Raw genomic sequence first — 18333 nt, 5'->3', positions numbered from 1 at the left:
ATTGTCACCTGAACAAAATATTGTTTTTGTTTTGCAGGCGTAAGGCTGAAGAGGACCGCATTCGCAAGGAGGAGGAGAAAGCACGAAGAGAGTTAATCAAACAGGAATATCTAAGACGTAAACAGCAGCAAATACTGGAAGAGCAAGGCCTTGGTAAACCCAGACCTAAAGTTAAGAAGCAACGTCCAAAATCAGTCCATCGGGAAGAATCTTATAGCGAACCACCTTCACGATATCCTTCCACTCGTAAGTAGCATAAAAGTTTGAAATTGACTCTTCAGGTTATGTCATTTTGGATGATGTAATTATATCACTGATAGTGCAACAATTTAAAGCTGGTTTAGTTTTGTATTGAGGTTTGATGAACAAAGCATATTTCATCTTGTTTGATTCCCAAATTGCACTGCTCTCAAGTGCTATAAATCACATTGCCAGAATGCACAGATCCATGTATTTTTTGTACAATTTGACAATATTATAACATTTTTTTAAGAGTAACAGAAAAGTGAGAGGAAAAAAAATCATAGTCTACTGTGTAACTATAGGAAGGTAACATGAAATAATGACTTAGAAGGGAAGTCTGTTTAAATGCCGCATTGAATGACAGCAAATAAATTGAAACTCTTCCACCCAACAGGTGCATGACTAAGATGTCCCATTTATATGTGTTTGGCCCATATCCTTCTAATCCTTTACTATCCATATACCTATCCAAATGTCTTTTAAATGTTGTTATTGTACCTGCCTCAACGACTACTTCTGTCGGTTGAAATGGGTGCCTGGCTCGTATGTGATCGTCAAAAAATTAGCATGATTCTAAAACATGAATCTACATGTCACTAATATTTTCTAAAACAGTAAATTGAGGTTAAGATTAGTTTTCCATTTAATTTAATTTATTTACAGTTTTGCATTATGGAACCCAAAAAGACTTGATAAATGAATGAAATGCGGAGACTTTTATGAAATCATCAATTTGAGGTATAAAAGCAGTTTGTTTTGCTTACATAATAGTGATGTGTGAAGTATGTTTTTTGTTTCCTTACTTTCAGCTGACAATTTGAGCAGTGCTCAGTCTGGGTCAAGTCTGTCTCTGGCATCCGCCGCTACCACTGAAGCAGAAAGTGTGAATTCTGCTGGCGGCAGTGGTAGTGGCGGTTATTCACAAAGGTAAGCATGATGCAAATGTTTTAGAATGGACATAAATTAAATTATTTCACATTCCTGGAAAAATATAGACACAATAATTTGGAAAGTTTAGGTAAATCTTATTACTTGTATTGGTTTCGACTGGTTGTATTTCATAGTCCCCAAAAATTATATACAGTGCCCTCCATAATGTTTGGGACAAGGACCCATAATTTATTTATTTGCCTCTGTACTCCACAATTTGAGATTTGTAATAGAAAAAAATCACATGTGGTTAAAGTGCACATTATCAGATTTTATTAAAGGCCGTTTTTATACTTTTTGTTTTCACCATGTAGGAATTACAGCTGTGCTAATACATAGTCGTCGTGTCCCCCCCCCCCCCCCCCCCCCTCCCCATTTCAGGGCACGATATGTTTGGGGCACATGGCTTCACAGGCGTTTGTAATTGCTCGGGTATGTTTAATTGCCTCCTTAATGCAGGTATAAGAGAGCGCTCAGCACCTAGCCTTTCCATCACCTTTAGAAACTTTTATTGCTATTTATCAACATGAGGACCAAAGTTGTGCCAATGAAAGTCAAAGAAGCCATTATGAGACTGAGAAACAAGAATAAAACTGTTAGAGACATCAGCCAAACTTTAGGCGTACCAAAATCAACTGTTTGGAACATCATTAAGAAGAAAGAAAGCTCTGGTGAGCTTACTACTCGCAAAGGGACTGACAGGCCTCCACAGCTGGTGACAGAAAGAGACCTCCACAGCTGATGACAGAAGAATTCTCTCTACAATAAAGAAAAATTCCCAAACACCTGTCCGACAGATCAGTAACATTCTTCAGGAGTCAGGTGTTGATTTGTCAATGACCACTGTCCACAGAAGACTCCATGAACAGAAATACAGAGGCTACACTGAAAGATGCACACCACTGGATAGCCGCAAAAATAGGATGGCTGGGTTACAGTTTGATAAGAAGTACTTAAGAGCAACCACAGTTCTGGAAATGGGTCTTGTGGACAGATGAGATGACGATTAACTTGTATCAGAGTGATGGCAAGAGCAAAGTATGGAGGAGAGAAGGAGCTGCCCAAGATCCAAAGCATACCACCTCATCTGTGAAACACGGTGGTGGGGGTGTTATGGCCTGGGCATGTATGGCTGCTGAAGGTACTGGCTCACTTATCTTCATTGATGCTACACCTGCTGATGGTAATAGCATAATGAATTCTGAAGTGTGTAGACACATCCTATCTGCTCAAGTTCAAACAAATGCCTCAAAACTCATTGGCCGGCAGTTCATTCTACAGCAAGACAATGATCCCAAACATACTGCCAAAGCAACAAAGTAGTTTTTCAAAGCTAAAAAATGGTCAATTCCTGAGTGGCCAAATCAATCACCCGATCTGAACCCAATTGAGCATGCCTTTTATGTGTTGAGGGGAAAACTGAAGGGGACTAGCCCCTTCAAAATAAGCATAAGCTAAAGATGGCTGCAATATGGCCTGGCAGAGTATCACCAGAGAAGACATCCAGCAACTGGTGATGCCCATGAATCGCAGACTTCAAGCAGTCATTGCATGCAAAGGATATGCAACAAAATGCTAAACATGACTACTAACTACTTTCATTTACATGACATTGCTGTGTCCCAAACATTATGGTGCCGTGAAATGGGGGAACTATGTATAAACACTGCTGTAATTTCTACATGGTGAAACCAAAATGTATAAAAATGGCCTTTATAAAAATCTGACAATGTGCACTTTATTCACATGTGATTTTTTTCTATTACAAATCTCAAATTGTGGAGTACAGGGGCAAATAAATAAATGATGGGTCTTTGTCCTAAACATTATGGAGTATACTGTACAATCAAAAACAGGCAGTTCAGTAGAAACAACCTCTGCATTTGTTCTTGTTCTTGCTCCTCTTTGCCCCACTGCTCATGCCCTACTGCCTTTCCATCCCTATTTATCTTTTTCTCTCACAGTAGATCTATATTATACTCATGCAAAGTGTAATTTTGGGGTAATGCTCATTTCTTCCCAACCAATCAGCATAGCAATGTGTTTTTTGGAATTACAACTGCACTGAGTAGCTCCTTCAGTGACAGACTCCTTCATCCCAAGTGCGTGAAGGAGAGATATAGGAGGTCCTTCCTTCCCGCTGCTGTGAGACTGCACAACCAGCACTGCTCCCAGCAGACGAGTCAACAGTAACAGTTAAGGAATACACAGTAAACTGATGACAATTTATCCTTGTCTTTATTTTTATTTATACTGAATGATCTTTTGCTATCCATTTTGCTGCTGTAACACTGTAAATTTCCCCGGTGTGGGACGAATAAAGGAATATATTATTATTATTATTATTTTAATGGTTGCTAAATGTTCAGAGTTATTTTATTTTCTTAATATACAGGACGGACTCCATGGAGACCTTCTCAGTGCCGAGTCGAAATCAGAGTAGGAATACAGAACGAGATTGGGAAAATGCATCCACAGCCTCATCGATTGCATCTGTAGCTGAGTACACTGGTAATATCAAAATTCTTAGGTTGTGTTTGTTTGAAGTTTGGCTTGAGAGGATCAATATTTTTTTTTAAACCAAGTTTGTGTTCTGTTCCAGGTCCAAAATTATTCAAGGAACCAAGTTCAAAATCAAACAAGCCAATAATTCATAATGCTATCTCACATTGCTGTCTTGCGGGAAAAGTAAATGAGCCGCAGAAAAATTCAATACTTGAGGTCAGTAACAGAAAAACAATATAAATGTGGTAAACACATGGATCAAGTAATTACATGGTTAAATGTTTTGCAACTTCACAACACCAACTATTCTTTAACTCATTTAATAATCAGTTTTATAAGACGTGATTTTGTGTCCCCATCCCACTTCGCCTACAGTTATATAGTTGCCTTCAAAATTCAGTTTTTAAGTATTTCTAAAATGTACAAACGTATAAATGTAATAACTGATGCACCTATGATAGGATTTTGAAAAATATTCCATTCTAATTGAAAATCATGAATTGTTAAATAGAAAACTGGGCATATAATCAATGTGAAAATAAGTCACAACAAAAGATGCTGTAAAATAAGGGATAATGTATGTCAAGAAGGAAAATGATTTAAACCAGCTTTTAAAATAAATTTATCTTTCAGTTTAAGTGTAGGAAGCATGGATGATGACTGCACATGTAACTATTAGGATTGTTTTACCTTTGATGGATTTTTTCATAAGCGATCCAAAATTTAAATGCCCTACTTTAATTCACATATTTTTCAACTTATTACTAAAACAGAAGTATTTATTCACAAAATGCTGGAGTAACTCAGCAGGTCAGGCAGCATCTCAGGAGAGAGTTAGTCAGGGGAGTGGAGAATTTGAGGCAAAACAGAAGTAATTGTTTTGCAAATGTATTGCCTTTTGTAAATCTGTTGCCTTTTGTAAGAACCCCAATTATGAGTGCAGGAAATCAGCCATTTGAACATCCAACTTCATAGGCGGTGGGATAGGTTGAAGACAGATACTGTGCATAGACACAAAGTGTTGCAAGACTTTTCTGAAACATGAAATAGCAAGCACATTGGTTTTCAATTGCCATAGCACTTTTTAAGTTAAGAAATGCAGCCATTGGTCGAAAATCTCCTACATTAGTTTCCATCGAAATTCAAAGCTTGATTGCAGGGCCATATTTAAAGTTCTTGAACCAACATCAAACACAACATTGTGAGGAACCCTCGTAATTTTCTTTGCTTTTGAGGATTTGGATTTTCAATTTAACACACCTTTCTAATAGTAAACAGAAGATTCAAATTTTCATCCCAGAAATTTAAGACCAGAATAAAATCATTGTGGTTGTTTATTGTGGTGGTCCCATTCACAGTTCCATGCAATTTTATACAGCAAAGAGTGCGATGATGCCTTTTGGGTAAAAAGATAAGTAGTCAGGTTTCAGAAAAGTATTGCAACACTTTGTGTCTATGCACAGTATCTGTCTTCAACCTATCCCACCATTCATGGATGGTCCTGATTATTGTGGAGAAACAGACATCCAGTAATGCAAATACATAATCCCTTGAAAATGAGTTTTGGGGCATAAAGTCATAAAAACAAGGTATTAGAATTTTGAGATTGAAATTAAGGGGTTGAATGTACCGGGTAAATAAATAATGAAAACATTTCATGGTAATCAATAGTCAATAGTCAATAGTCATTTATTTGTCACATACACATAAATGTGTAGTGAAATGAAACATTACCCGCAGTTGAAACACTAAGACCAATAAGAATAATCAATAAAAATGCAATAACACATACAATCATACACTAACACCAAACAAAAAGAAACATCCATCACAGTGAGTCTCCTCCAGTCCCTTCTCACTGTGATGGAAGGCCACAATGTCTTTTCTCTTCCCTGCCGTCTTCTCCCGAGGTCAGGCTGTTGAACTTGCCACGTCGGGGCGGTCGGGGCTCCCGACATTGGAGCGCCGCGCCGGACGGTGAAAGGTCCACGGCCTATTCCAGGCCGCGCCGGACGGTGAAAGGTCCGCGGCGGGCCGACCCAAGCCCCGCGATTCGGGGTGGACGAACACGCTGCCTCTGCCGCTGCCGGTGCTCCCGATGTCGGCCCCCACCCAGGGGCCTGTGGGCTTCCGACGTCCACGCGGCCCGCGCCGGAGCCTCCGGAGACGAGTCGCAGCCGCTCCCGCAGCATCCGCAGGCAGCCAGCGCCGCAGGTGGTGAGTCCGGGCCGTGGGCTCTGCGAACCAGAGCCCCAGGTGGTCCCAGGTGCATGGCCAATGGTAGGCCGCATTGGGAACGGAGACACGACACAGAAACAAAGTTCGTGTCTCCGTTCGGGAGAAAGAATTTTTTACAGTTCCCGTTCCCTCCCATCCCCTCCCCCCCCCACATAACATACAAACACTACACCATATTAAAACTACAATTCATACAAAAACAACAAAAAACACAAAAGACAAACGGACTGCAGGCAAGCCGCTGCTGCGACGGCTGCATTGGTTGTTCTACCATGAAAGTAGATGTTAACATCACACAAAGCATGCCATACACTAAGCTAGATGATGCCTTGAGATTTCTTTACCAAGAGAACAAAAAAAGTCCAAGAGATTAAAAAAAAATTATGATTGGTTTTGATTAGTAAATTTCAGAAATATAATTTGCTCTGGTTAGAAACAGCTGGAGGTAGTCGTCAGAAATGACAGATCTGTCAATTCTAAATCATCAGTCACATACAAGCATTTAGAAGGATCCAGATAAAGGGACTGAACCTGAAACTCAACTGACCATTTCCCTCCTCTGATGCTGGCTAACCCAGAGTTCCACCAGCAGGTGTAGACTCCACATCTAGTCTCTTGTGTCAGCCTTCAGGAAAAAAATCATTTTGGCAGAGGGTGGTTAAGAACCTGGGGTTCTTAGCAACCTCATAATTGGGGTGTCTATAACTTTACAACACCGTTCACACAATACCAGAACTGTTAAGTCATGTCCAGAGACAACTAATATTGGGAATTGGGTCAAGCTAACTTTGTCCCAAATCAGGTAGCAAGCCAATTTTACTGTTCTCTGCATGTGAGATGAGGAAGAGTGGAAGCACAAGATTTTTTTTAAACCACAAAGTTGTCAAATTTACAGTTCAAAATTTCTTAGTAAATTGTTTTCCATTTATCTTCCTAGGAACTTGAGAAATGCGAGGCTAACCATTACATCATCTTGTTTCGTGATGCGGCCTGCCAGTTCCGATCAATTTATGCCTATTCCCCAGACTCTGAAGAGAGCCAGAAGTTAACTGGCACAGGGCCAAAAAACATTAATAAGAAGATGATCGATAAGCTTTACAAGTACAGCTCAGACAGAAAGCTGTTTAGCCTAATACCTACGAAAACCATGTCGGTCAGTGTGGACGCAATCACGATTCATAACCATTTGTGGCAAGCCAAACGATCTGCAGTGCCAAAGAAGCCAGCAACTGGAAAATGAGAAGAATTTTATGCTTGGGTTCAAGTGCTCTGTTAATCTAATGTTCCCCCTATTTCCTTATAGTAGAATGTGTTGAAATCAGCAATTTTTCCATTTGATTTGCTGGCTATTTGGTTTTGGGAGCTACAAATCTCTCCAGATTTTGTTGCATTTGACAGAATGGAACTTTTTATTGTACGTTTGCACAGACAGTGAAATGTTATCTATTCTACAAAGGACAAAATAAGTAGTCAGGTATTTTTCTGAAGGATTTTGGTCTCTGGGTGCTGACATTTGGCGGTACGTGACAAAATTATGGCTTTTTTTCTACGGTGGTTACTCTGGCTTGTAACTCTTTTCTTTGCATGTGGCAAGTTTTCTAGCCAGTGAATTCTTAAAAGTATTTGTGGGCTGTGATTGTAAAAAGGTTCCTCTACTTTTACTTTACCTTCAATTCCTCTATGGAATGGCATCGCCATGGGGAATGGGGCAATGTTACAGCTGGATTTGGCTTGAGGTAAACTTGTGGTGAACAGATTTCTGACACCATACCTGCCACTGACCTGAAATTGGAACAAAATGGTGGGCCATCTTCCGAAACTGGTTCAGGTAATTCTGGCCTTACTTTGGTACAACAATCTAATAACTGCCAAGAAACTTAACGACAACTGACTTGCAATTCCAATGTTACTTACTTTTCTCCTTGTATTCTTGCTGTGAACGGTGATGGAGTGTGATCTGTATATATTGAGACAGCAATGTGACCGATTTATCAGCAGCCATAGTACTCTTGGAAGAACAATCATGCAAAGCGTATGAACAAATCTGCCTAGGATGGCAGCATATGCAGAGAATTGCCTCATTGAACATTTGATTTATGAAAAACTTGAATTTGGCACATTTTATACATACCCCATCATTTTAGAGAAAGTCTGTGTTCTGCAGTAATGATTGGGTGTTATTCGTCCAGTAAGGAGGATTGTTGTAGAAGTAGAGAATTATCACACAGAGCACAGTATTGCTGTATGGAGGCACACTGAGAGTTCACAGTTAAATTGTAATGCTTTTTATTGCATTGTGCATTCTGAAATCCTTACATCCTCTTATTTTCCAATGCTGTATGAGCAGCATGCTCTTGTAAGAATGTATATTCTGTTGAACACAGCCTATTTCCTTTGGGATAACAGTATTTATTATATTTCATAACCAGTTATTTTGCCATTCTTGACTAATGTCTGCAAAATGGACATTCTCCCACCAGATGTTTATGATTTTTTTTTTCCTTCTGGAGTTTTTAACAACCTGTCAGGAGCTGTGTGTGTTCTGTTTAAAATAAAGGAAATCTTAATATTAAGCGGTATAGTAGTAAACTAATTTGATCGCTCTCAAATGTGTGATCATAATGATGGTTCTTGAAGCTGGATTCTTTCTCCACTACACGGCAATTCTGTGTAATCACTTGTAATAAACCGGCAAGATAAAGTTGCTTAGAAGACACTTTTTATTTTGACAGTGCTGACTTATACATATAGTCTGAACACTACCAACATGTAAACACATCTTTAGCAGAAGGAAACGGCTTTAACTTTTTTTTTGAAACAAAATGCAGAAGTAAACTATGTTTGTTTATAGTGTATAATTGCTCCAAATTGAATTGTATGTTTAGAAATTTTCAGCTAAAATTGGCTAAATCGGCATGGAAATTTTGCAAGCATAAATGTAATTACCAGGAAGGATTTGAAAATATCTTAATTGTAGGTGCAGATGAATGTATTTTCAAATACTCTTTTAGTTTTTCATTATTATGGCAGAGTTATTGTCTGTTGTTTTATAAAATTCATTTTAATACTTCAAGTGAAATAATTAGTGAAGGTGATTACATCATATAGGGACTGAACATTTTAACAAATGAGTATGATGTGATACTCTTTAAATTGCTTAATTCTTAATAAGTAGGATCAAAGAGGAAATTATTAAAAAGTATGATAAATTAAGGCTTATCATCTAAGGAGTTTATTACTTCATGGATTCTGTTATCTTAACATAGGTTAATGCCAGATTATTTGCAAGTTTGATACTTGTTTTAAAATAGATCATTCCTATGCAACATTTATGAAACGTTCACGTTTTAATGTTTTAAATTTTCACTACTTAAGCACATTTGTTAAAAAAATCCTTTAAGAGATAATTACAGACATTTAGATTTAAGAAGTTGGCCTAATGGCTATGATGCATTTAGTTTCACATCATATGTTGGACCCAAATGAGTTCCTTCAACTTGTTTATGGTGACTTTCTCTTTTAGCACAAGAATATAATCTTTAGAAGGTAATTTATCATTCTGTAAAAGCACTTTTCTAAAAAATATAAAATGTGTCGAGGGATATCAATATTTATTTGCATTATTTAGAAAACCTGCTTTAAAATAGGATCTCACTGCTTCGGGGTGTTGAATGGTAGTTATGGATAAATGTACACAAACTTTAAATTGTTTTAAAATCCAGCTCAGATTGAGCTAACGTGCTGACTGGAAAGTCCGAGGTGAAGTGCATTGTGTCAAAATTGTGTTTAGAATCAATATTGAACAGTCAGTCGAAATAAGATCAATATTTTAACAATGATTTTATGTACTTTCGGTATGATGTACCTTGTTTTGCAGCACATATTATTTGCTTCAATTTCTGTTGATTAAGTGGAAACATTCACTGCGTGCTGATGACATCAGGTGCATGAATTGAGAAGGGGAATGATACCAACTCCAGCGTGAACCATGGTTGGAAGTGTGTGGTCCAATTTCTCTGGATAAGTTTCCATTGGAAATGGGTGCAAACATTTCAAAGTATGCACAGTACACTTTTTATGTGTGATCCACACAAGGAAAAAAAGTGCTTTTTCAAAAACAATTTCTGGGCTAAGTATCCACTTACCTTGTTGTTGGGTTTTGATCACTTGCGTTGTAAGTGTGTCACCATATTGTGATTGAACCTTTTAAAACAATTTACACTGCCATTTTTCTATGTGACAATTTTAGTAGCCAGTTCTATTAGAATCATAAAAGCACAGAAAATGCAGTAAATCTCAAATGAGAACAGTAGACACTGAAAAACAATAAATGTTAGCAGAAAGGAATATTCAGAGTTTGGGTGATGGTCACATCTGATATAAGAATATTTGACCCAAAGTATCTCTGCTAATCTCAAAACATTTAAAATATACCATATACATTAGTTAATCTTCCTTGGTGCTGTCTCTGATTGGTAACATGCACAGGGTGGCAAGTGGAAAGAAAAACTTGCTGTGCTATAATATTTGCAATTCAGGATGCACATCTCCAAACTTGTATAAATAAATAAAATTTAAATGATGTGAACAAATTTGATGATGTTAACACCACAGAAATGTAACCAAAAACAATTATGTGGCTAGACTGGATTCATTTGCCATTGCATCATAATTGGTTTGCAGCTTTGTCCATCACAATATTTTTTGTAGCAAAATACACCAGAAAAGTTAAGAAAACATTTGTACATTCTGCTGATGATATGTATATGAGTGCATTCCAAATTATGTATTGAGATTAAGACAACACTAATAAATTGCTGAGAGTTACCTCTTGAGCGATTTCACCTATAACACTGGGCTGTAATGCATGTTTTGCAGTAATTTCCATTTTAGTGGTAATCCTTTTAAGGAGTAAAGATAATTTTATGATGTGCCAAGTTGCTTCCTTTTCACTTTCCATGTGTTTCAGGCTGAATTATTTACTCGTCAAGTTGAGGTGACATAGACACATAAGCTGTTTCGTTCCTTACTGTTTGTGACTTGAAAATCAAGAACAATTTTCAATAGCAGGCCAATGCAGATAAAAGGGAGTGAGAATACTATTGTGAATGACTATTTTACTCAGGTATTTTGGTTTCTTTTTATAATGACAAAATGTCCATATTTTTTTGAAATTAAAATATAAATTCATAGAATATGAATAATTGTATTGGTACAAAAATAATTTAAACAAACTGGAGTATAATAAGAGGATAAGTAGAATAGCTATGCTAGTCACCCACTCTATTTCTATGCTGTACAAAAGCAGTGGAAATTAAGTTTTGCAAAAATAGGTAAACTCTTGTCTGTCCATAATACTGCTATGGAAATGATGTTTGCTTGAGTTAAGTATACAAATAATATTCTTGAATTTTACTGCTTATGCACTTAATTATTTGATTTAAAAGAAGTGCAATTTTCCTTTTTGTGAAAAGATAATTTCAAAGTGAGTACTTTAACAATGAGCTGTCAGAGTTCAATGTAGTTGTGCACAAATCAGTTTACATTGGATTAAGCTACTTATATCAGGCAAACCGGGTTGCACTGATGCATTTGGTGATGTAAATTTATAAAATGTCAAGAAGTCTTGAGCTAACAAATGCAAGTTTGTCTTCCACTCCATTTTTATTTTGCTTTTTTGTAATTTTAAAACAAAAGTGTGACATAGAGTGAGATGTTAAGATAAATTACAGCATTTTATAAATAAGTGTATGGGTAGCTGGTTGGAACTGTAAATATCTAAAAATGCCAGAAGGTATTTTTATTAAGTTTGAGTATTTCTACACAGATCACAATAAGTGATGACTTGTTTTTGTAATGTTATCATGCTTATCATCATCACCTAAATGTTGCCTGCTTTTATGTTTAGCACATAAAGCATATTTATTTTGGAAAAGCACTGAAAGGTTAATAAAGAGCAGTGAACTGCACTGATCACATCATTGTATATTTTGATTTCCGTCATTTTTATTTGACATTTTTGTTGCAGTATTTTTACACATCAAAGTTCCTGAAAACACATTAATTGGAGAAAAGTTTGGTTTACAACAAACAATGAAAATTATGGCACCTGCGAAGAAAAAAAACATGCAATTATACACTACAAACTCTAGCTGATGTAAAAGTTATATAAAATCTGCAAAGATTATTTATTTTGGGACTCCATCCAGCATTTTTGCACATGATTTCAGTAACCCTAGTTACTGCACTCAGTAAGTGCTACAGTAGGGTAAATTAAAGAACATATTTCATGCTGCCTTCAACACTGGCATTTAGGTGGCAAAATTCACATTGCTTAAATGCTAGATATCCTGTAAAGATTGGCCCTGAAGTGACACTAACTTGGCTGAAAGGATTAGGAGTAAACTAGGGTAGACACAAAATAGCCTCTTCAATGTGTCTGAAAAGAGAACAGTACAACACAGGCACAAGCTCTTTAGTCCATTGTGTCAGTGCTGACCATGATGCCGATCTAATTAATCCTATTTGCCTGTATCCCGGTATTCCAACCCAGTCCATGTGAATATCTAAATGCTTCTTAATGGTGCTATTTATCTGCTTCTACCTCCTCTCCTGACTGCGCATTCCGGGCACCTACCACTGTGTTTATTAAAATTCCCCTCTCACCTTAAACCTAATATTTTCACCCCGAGGTAAAGACTCTACATTATCTATGCCCCTCTTAATTTTATATATTTCTATCAAGTCACCCCTCCGCCTCTAACGTTGCATAGTCTCTGCCATGGAGATGACTTGTGATCTTGCTCCATATGTCTGCCTGGAAATCTGAACCAAAGATAGCTGGAATCATTCAGCGGGTCAGGCAGCATATGTAAATTGCCCCTAGTGTAGGGAATGGCTACAAAAGTAGGATAACAGAACTCGTATGAATGGATGACTGCTCGTTGGTGTGGACTCGGTGGGCTGAAGGGTCTGTTTCCAGGCTGATTCAATCTATTCGCTATCTTGATTATTTTTCCATATCTTTGGAAGTTGAGTCCTTGCCTCTCTGGTCCTCCATGGTTCTGTGTTATTGCTGCGTGGAAAGAATGGTAGATAGGACATCAATCAAACAGTTGTTTGTCCTGAAGATAGATACATAATGCTGGAGTAACTCAGCGGGACAGGCAGCATCTCTGGAGAGAAGGAATGGGTGACGTTTCGGGTTGAGACCCTTCTTCAGGTCTCGTCCCGAAATGTCACCCATTCCTCTCTCCAGAGATGCTGCCTGTCCCGTTGAGTTACTCCAGCATTTTGTGTCTATCTTCGGTTTAAACCAGCATTTGCAGTTCCTTCCTACAGCTATTTGTCCTAAGTAAGTAATAAAGGAAAATCGCAAGCATTCCATTTTGCACCTTACCTTTGGTTTGTATGTGATCTAAAGGAAGTCAGAAGGTAAATTAATCATAGTACCCTCTAATGTGTATGGCGGGAGTTCATTTTAGTCTCTGGTAATTTATTATTTAAATCAATTTTGGTGTTCCTGAAAGCCCAGCATTTATTGCCCGTTCCTAATTGTCCTTGCGAAGCTGTCTCCTTCAATCACTACAAACCCTCTAGAGATGGAGCACTCTGAGTACTGTCAGGCAAAGTGTTCAGGATTGAGTTGAAGTGATGGCGAAGATCGGGAGATATATTTCCAAGTGAAGTTGGTGTACATCTTGGAGGGAATCTGCAGGTAATAGTGTTTCTATGCACCTGATGCCCATGTCCTCCACGGTGGTTGAGGTTGTGTGCTGCTGTCAAAGTAGCCTGGGCTTGTAAGTGCAGTGCATTTTGTAGTTGGTATGCACTTGCAGCTGCTGCGTGCTGGTGGCAGGGAAAGTGAATGTTGAAGGACGGCAGAGAAATATTACTCCAGAGAACTGCTTTGTTCTGGTTGGCGTTGAGTTGCTTGAGAGTTGCTGTTATCCAGACAAGTGGAGAGTATTTTATCATGTTCATGATCTGTGCTTCGTAGCTGGGAGAAAGAACAGTACAGCACAGGAACAGGCCCTTCAGCCCACAATACCCATGCCAAACATGTTGCCAAGATAAACTACTCTACCTGTACATTATTCATATCCCTCCATTCCTTGCATTTCCAAATGCCACTATTGTATCTCTCCACTATCACACCTGGCAGCATGTTCCAGGCACCCACCGCTCTCTGTAAAACAAAAAACTGCCCTGCACATCTTTAAACTTTACCCCTTTCACTTTTTAAAGTTATGCCCTCTAGTCCTTGACCTTTCCATCCTGGAAGAAAAAAGGATCTGACTGATCTCCAGGATATTGCTGACGAGGGTCTTGATAAAAGTAATACCATTTAATGTTAACGGTAGGTGGTTGGTGTTCTCCCATTGGAGGTGTCATTGTTGATACTGTTATGGCACACATGTTACTGACTGCTAATCAACCCAGCCTCAGTTTTGCCGAGGTCTTGTTGAAGCAGCACTGCTTGCTTCATTAGCTAAAGAACTGCAAATCGAATTGAACATTTTACAATCATTCCCACTTTTGACCTTCTGATAAAAAGAAGGCGAATGAAGCAGAAATGTCCATTGATCTGTTCTAGGTGGATCGAATTTTGAAACTTGGTTTGGGGTTGGTGATGGTGGTGGAGGAGTAGAAGTCGGTCAACGATGCAGACTCATGGGTCAAACAGTGTTTTACTTGTGCCTGACCCACGGGAATCGCAAAAATTAATTAACACAGACCCCCAAAAACTGATTACTGACAATGGTGATGGTGCTTAGAAGGAACAAACGAATGCCGCATTTCTGAAATAACAGCAAGAAATTCTGGGTATTTAATGTTGCTTCTGGTAAAATGGGTAAATGATTGGGGTGGGATGGATCACTGGAAGTGTAGCAGCCAGTTTCTCGTCTATCAATTAGCTCCCAAGCTGCCACTTGCATAGACCGGGTGAGCGATAAGCGTAATGACTCGAACAAATAATAACAGATCCTCCTCGACATTTGATAGTCTTCTTTATTTGAAGGTGCAATAAACATATTGGCATATCTCTTGTCATCGACTGGTTATTCATTTGCTAGTGGTGAAATTCCATATCTTACCACAGTCTTTGCGATCGATATGAATTGCCAGATATAACTTCAACACAGTTTGTATTAATCTTCTTGTTAATAAAACAGGCGATTACATCTTGGCTAATATCTATTGGCGGAGCCTCTGACTGACCCTTTGTCAGCACCTCCTTGGCTCACTCTGCCAGCACCTACCCAACTGACCGCCCTCTAGCTCCGCCCTGCCCCTACGTAAGCATTGCATTAATTCTATAGTGTCCAGACTACAGCAGGATACAAGGTAATAATATTAATAAGCAAAAATAACTAATAACTGCAAAATGGCTCCTTCAGGAAGTATGTGCATTGAAAGGTCCAGTCCACAGAACTAACACAAATCCAATCCTAAAGACTAATTGCAGATGCTAGAAACCTGAAATAAAAGCAAAATATAATTGAAGCATCCAGCCAGTCAGCATTCTTCAGGATGGCGCCGACCATGGCTGCCACAGTGGCTGCTCTTTGCTGTTTTGTATGTGTTTGTTCGTTTGTGTTGTCTGTGAAAATCCCACAAAGATCACTTTCATGAGAGAGGTACTCCTTAACATCAGATATACGGTACCTTCAAACATCATTTTGGATTTCTCCCACTCGCTCGATTATTTGGATATACTCGTCGGCGGGACTATGTCCGTGTTCAAGGTCTTGAAACGGAGGTGGACCCAGATGAAGCGCTCTGGAGCACTCACCCGATTCCGGCGACGAGGATTACACACAGCGCTCCTGAGTATATTCCTTGCAAATCTACGTTCTCGCAACCACAAAGTGGACAAACTGCAACTCCTGCGCCATACAAACAAGGACTCTCTCCAGTCTGTGTTCTCTTTTTGCTCTGGTTTATTTCACTCACATGTTTAAACTAATGTATTCTTAATGTTTTATGCTTTATTCTTAATTGTTCACTCAATGTTCGTGTTACTTGCGAGTGGAGCACCAATGCACATTCCTTGTATGTGTACATACTTGGCCAATAAACTTATTCATTCATTCATTCAGGCAGCAAACAGTTAAATTTCAGATCAAGGACCTTACATTCCCAAATATTAAGTGTATTTAACCAGAATTTTCTGATATTTGAACAAGGACTATTTATTTTTAACGGTGGTATAAACATACTAGATAATTTTCACTTCTTCAGAAATGATTAGATATAAATGGCTTCACACACATCTAAGAATGGAGCTCTCGGCTCAGTAGGGGACTGAAAAAGCGGGTATTGATAAACATGCACAAGTCACCGTGGTAACCTTGAGAGAGAGAGCAACATGGTATGTCAACCAAGTGACCCATGGCAAAGCAGAGGGAAGCACAAGAGAAGAGCACAGATTAATCATTGTAGGAAAATAACTGCAGATGCTAGTACAAATCAAAGGTATCACAAAATGCTGGAGTAACTCAGCAGGTCAGGCAGCATCTAGGAGAGAGGGAATGGGTGACGTTTCGGGTCGAGACCCTTCAGACTGATGTCGGGGGCGGGACAAAGAAAGGATATATGCGGAGACAGGAAGACAGTGGGATAACTGGGAAGGGGAGGGGGAAAAAGAGAGAGAGGAACTATCTAAAGTTGGACAAGTCAATGTTCATACCGTTGGGCTGCAAGCTGCCCAAGCGAAATATGAGGTGCTGTTCCTCCAATTTCCGGTGGGCCTCACTATGGCACTGGAGGAGACCCATGACAGAAAGGTCAGACTAGGAGGGGGAGTTGAAGTGCTCAGCCACCGGGAGATCAGGTTGGTTAAGGCGGACTGAGCGACGGTATTGAGCGAAACGATCGCCGAGCCTGCGTTTGGTCTCGCCGATGTAGAGAAATTGACATCTAGAGCAGAGGATACAATAGATGAGGTTGGAGGAGGTACAGGTGAACCTCGGTCTCACCTGGAAAGACTGTTTAGGTCCTTGGATGGAGTCAAGGGGGGAGGTAAAGGGACAGGTGTTGCATCTCCTAAAAGGTTAATCATTTGTGCTTTGACTCTCGTGGTCCCTGTGCAGTTACCACACAGAATGCCATCAATGCTCGCTAGTTTTATGTTACACAGGATTAATCTTTTGGCTGAGAGGTGAAGTGTTACCATTGAGCCAAACTAACATTTCATTAGGTTGCTGCGAAGTCGTGGAAAAGGATGTGTTAATTGTTAACAAATCTTGTAATCAGTGTGGAATTTTGTGCTCTGGTTTCTGCAGTGGGGCTTCAATCTTTTTCACTTAAATGCCCGTCTGTTACCAATTAAGCCATCATTGTCCCAATTACTGACACTTCGAACAGTTTTCAGAAAAGAAAGGTACACCTGATTGAGTGATTAGTGGATACAGCTTGCCTAATTAATACATTTTAAAAAATGACAAAATGTCAAACAGACTTTAATGAGAATCTTTCTATGCCAGGCAGGCAGATTTTGCATTGATTTTGAAATTGGTTGCATTTTAGTAGGCAAATAATTATTGATAGTAATGTTTAGGAGTAGGGATCATAGAGCTCCCATGTTCTAGTCACTGCTGTTTATCAACGATGATGGAACTGATCACATTCTTGGATGACAATAGACACAGGAGTAGGCCATTCGGCCCTTCGAGCTAGCACCGCCATTCAATGTGATCATGGCTGATCATTCTCAATCAGTACCCCGTTCCTGCTTTCTCCCCATACCCCCTGACTCCGCTATCCTTAAGAGCTCTATCTAGCTCTCTCTTGAATGGTGCTAATTGGAGACAGGGAGAACTTTTTTTAATAGTTATTAACTAATGAAATATCTACCTTTATTAGAAAATGTATATATTTAAGCTATTTCCCACAATTTTATTCAGACGTTTCTATTTACACTAGGAGGCATTATAATCCAAAGTAAATATTCTCAGTTAAAGCTACCGAACAATGAAAGGCCTAGATAGAGTAGACGTGGAGAGGATGGAGTGGTAGAGTCTAGGACCAGAGGGCACAGCCTCGGAATAAAATGGGCATACATTTATAATGGAGATGAGGAGGAATTTATTTAGCCAGAGTGGTTAATCTGTGGAATTCATTGCGGAGGCAAAGTCATTGGATATTTTTAAAGCGGAGATTGATAGGTTTTTGATTAGTAATGACGTCAAATGTTACAACGAGAAAGAAGCCAGGAGAATGTGGTTAAGGGGGAAAAATAGACCAGCCATGATGGAATGGTGGAGCAGACTCGATGGACTGACTGGCATAATTCTGCTCCTATGCCTTATGATCTCCTTAAAATAGATACTTAATTTCTTTAAGATTGGATGTTTGGTCGAGTTTGAAGTAGATCTGTCCCTCCACTAAGATATTTTACTGGACACTGTGTGT

The 18333-nt window shown here is 38.9% G+C and overlaps 1 protein-coding gene across 6 annotated transcripts in view; it reads left to right on the top strand.

The window, feature by feature from the left end:
- camsap1b (calmodulin regulated spectrin-associated protein 1b) overlaps positions 1 to 8489 on the top strand; it is a 61106-nt gene extending 52617 nt beyond the window's left edge. For all 6 annotated transcript variants that reach the window (XM_078426287.1, XM_078426286.1, XM_078426288.1 and 3 more), the window contains 5 exons: positions 38 to 246; positions 1053 to 1170; positions 3569 to 3684; positions 3776 to 3894; positions 6854 to 8489. In XM_078426287.1, the coding sequence (XP_078282413.1) occupies positions 38 to 246; positions 1053 to 1170; positions 3569 to 3684; positions 3776 to 3894; positions 6854 to 7156 (865 nt within the window). In that variant the 3' untranslated portion in view covers positions 7157 to 8489. The remainder of the gene's footprint in view (positions 1 to 37; positions 247 to 1052; positions 1171 to 3568; positions 3685 to 3775; positions 3895 to 6853) is intronic.
- The last annotated feature ends 9844 nt before the right edge of the window (positions 8490 to 18333 follow it).

The sequence above is a fragment of the Rhinoraja longicauda genome, chromosome 31 (genome assembly GCF_053455715.1).
Source record: "Rhinoraja longicauda isolate Sanriku21f chromosome 31, sRhiLon1.1, whole genome shotgun sequence".
NCBI classification, from domain to species: domain Eukaryota; kingdom Metazoa; phylum Chordata; class Chondrichthyes; order Rajiformes; family Arhynchobatidae; genus Rhinoraja; species Rhinoraja longicauda.
Note: the sequence above shows the minus strand (reverse complement) of the source record. Positions and strands in the feature narration are given on the sequence as shown.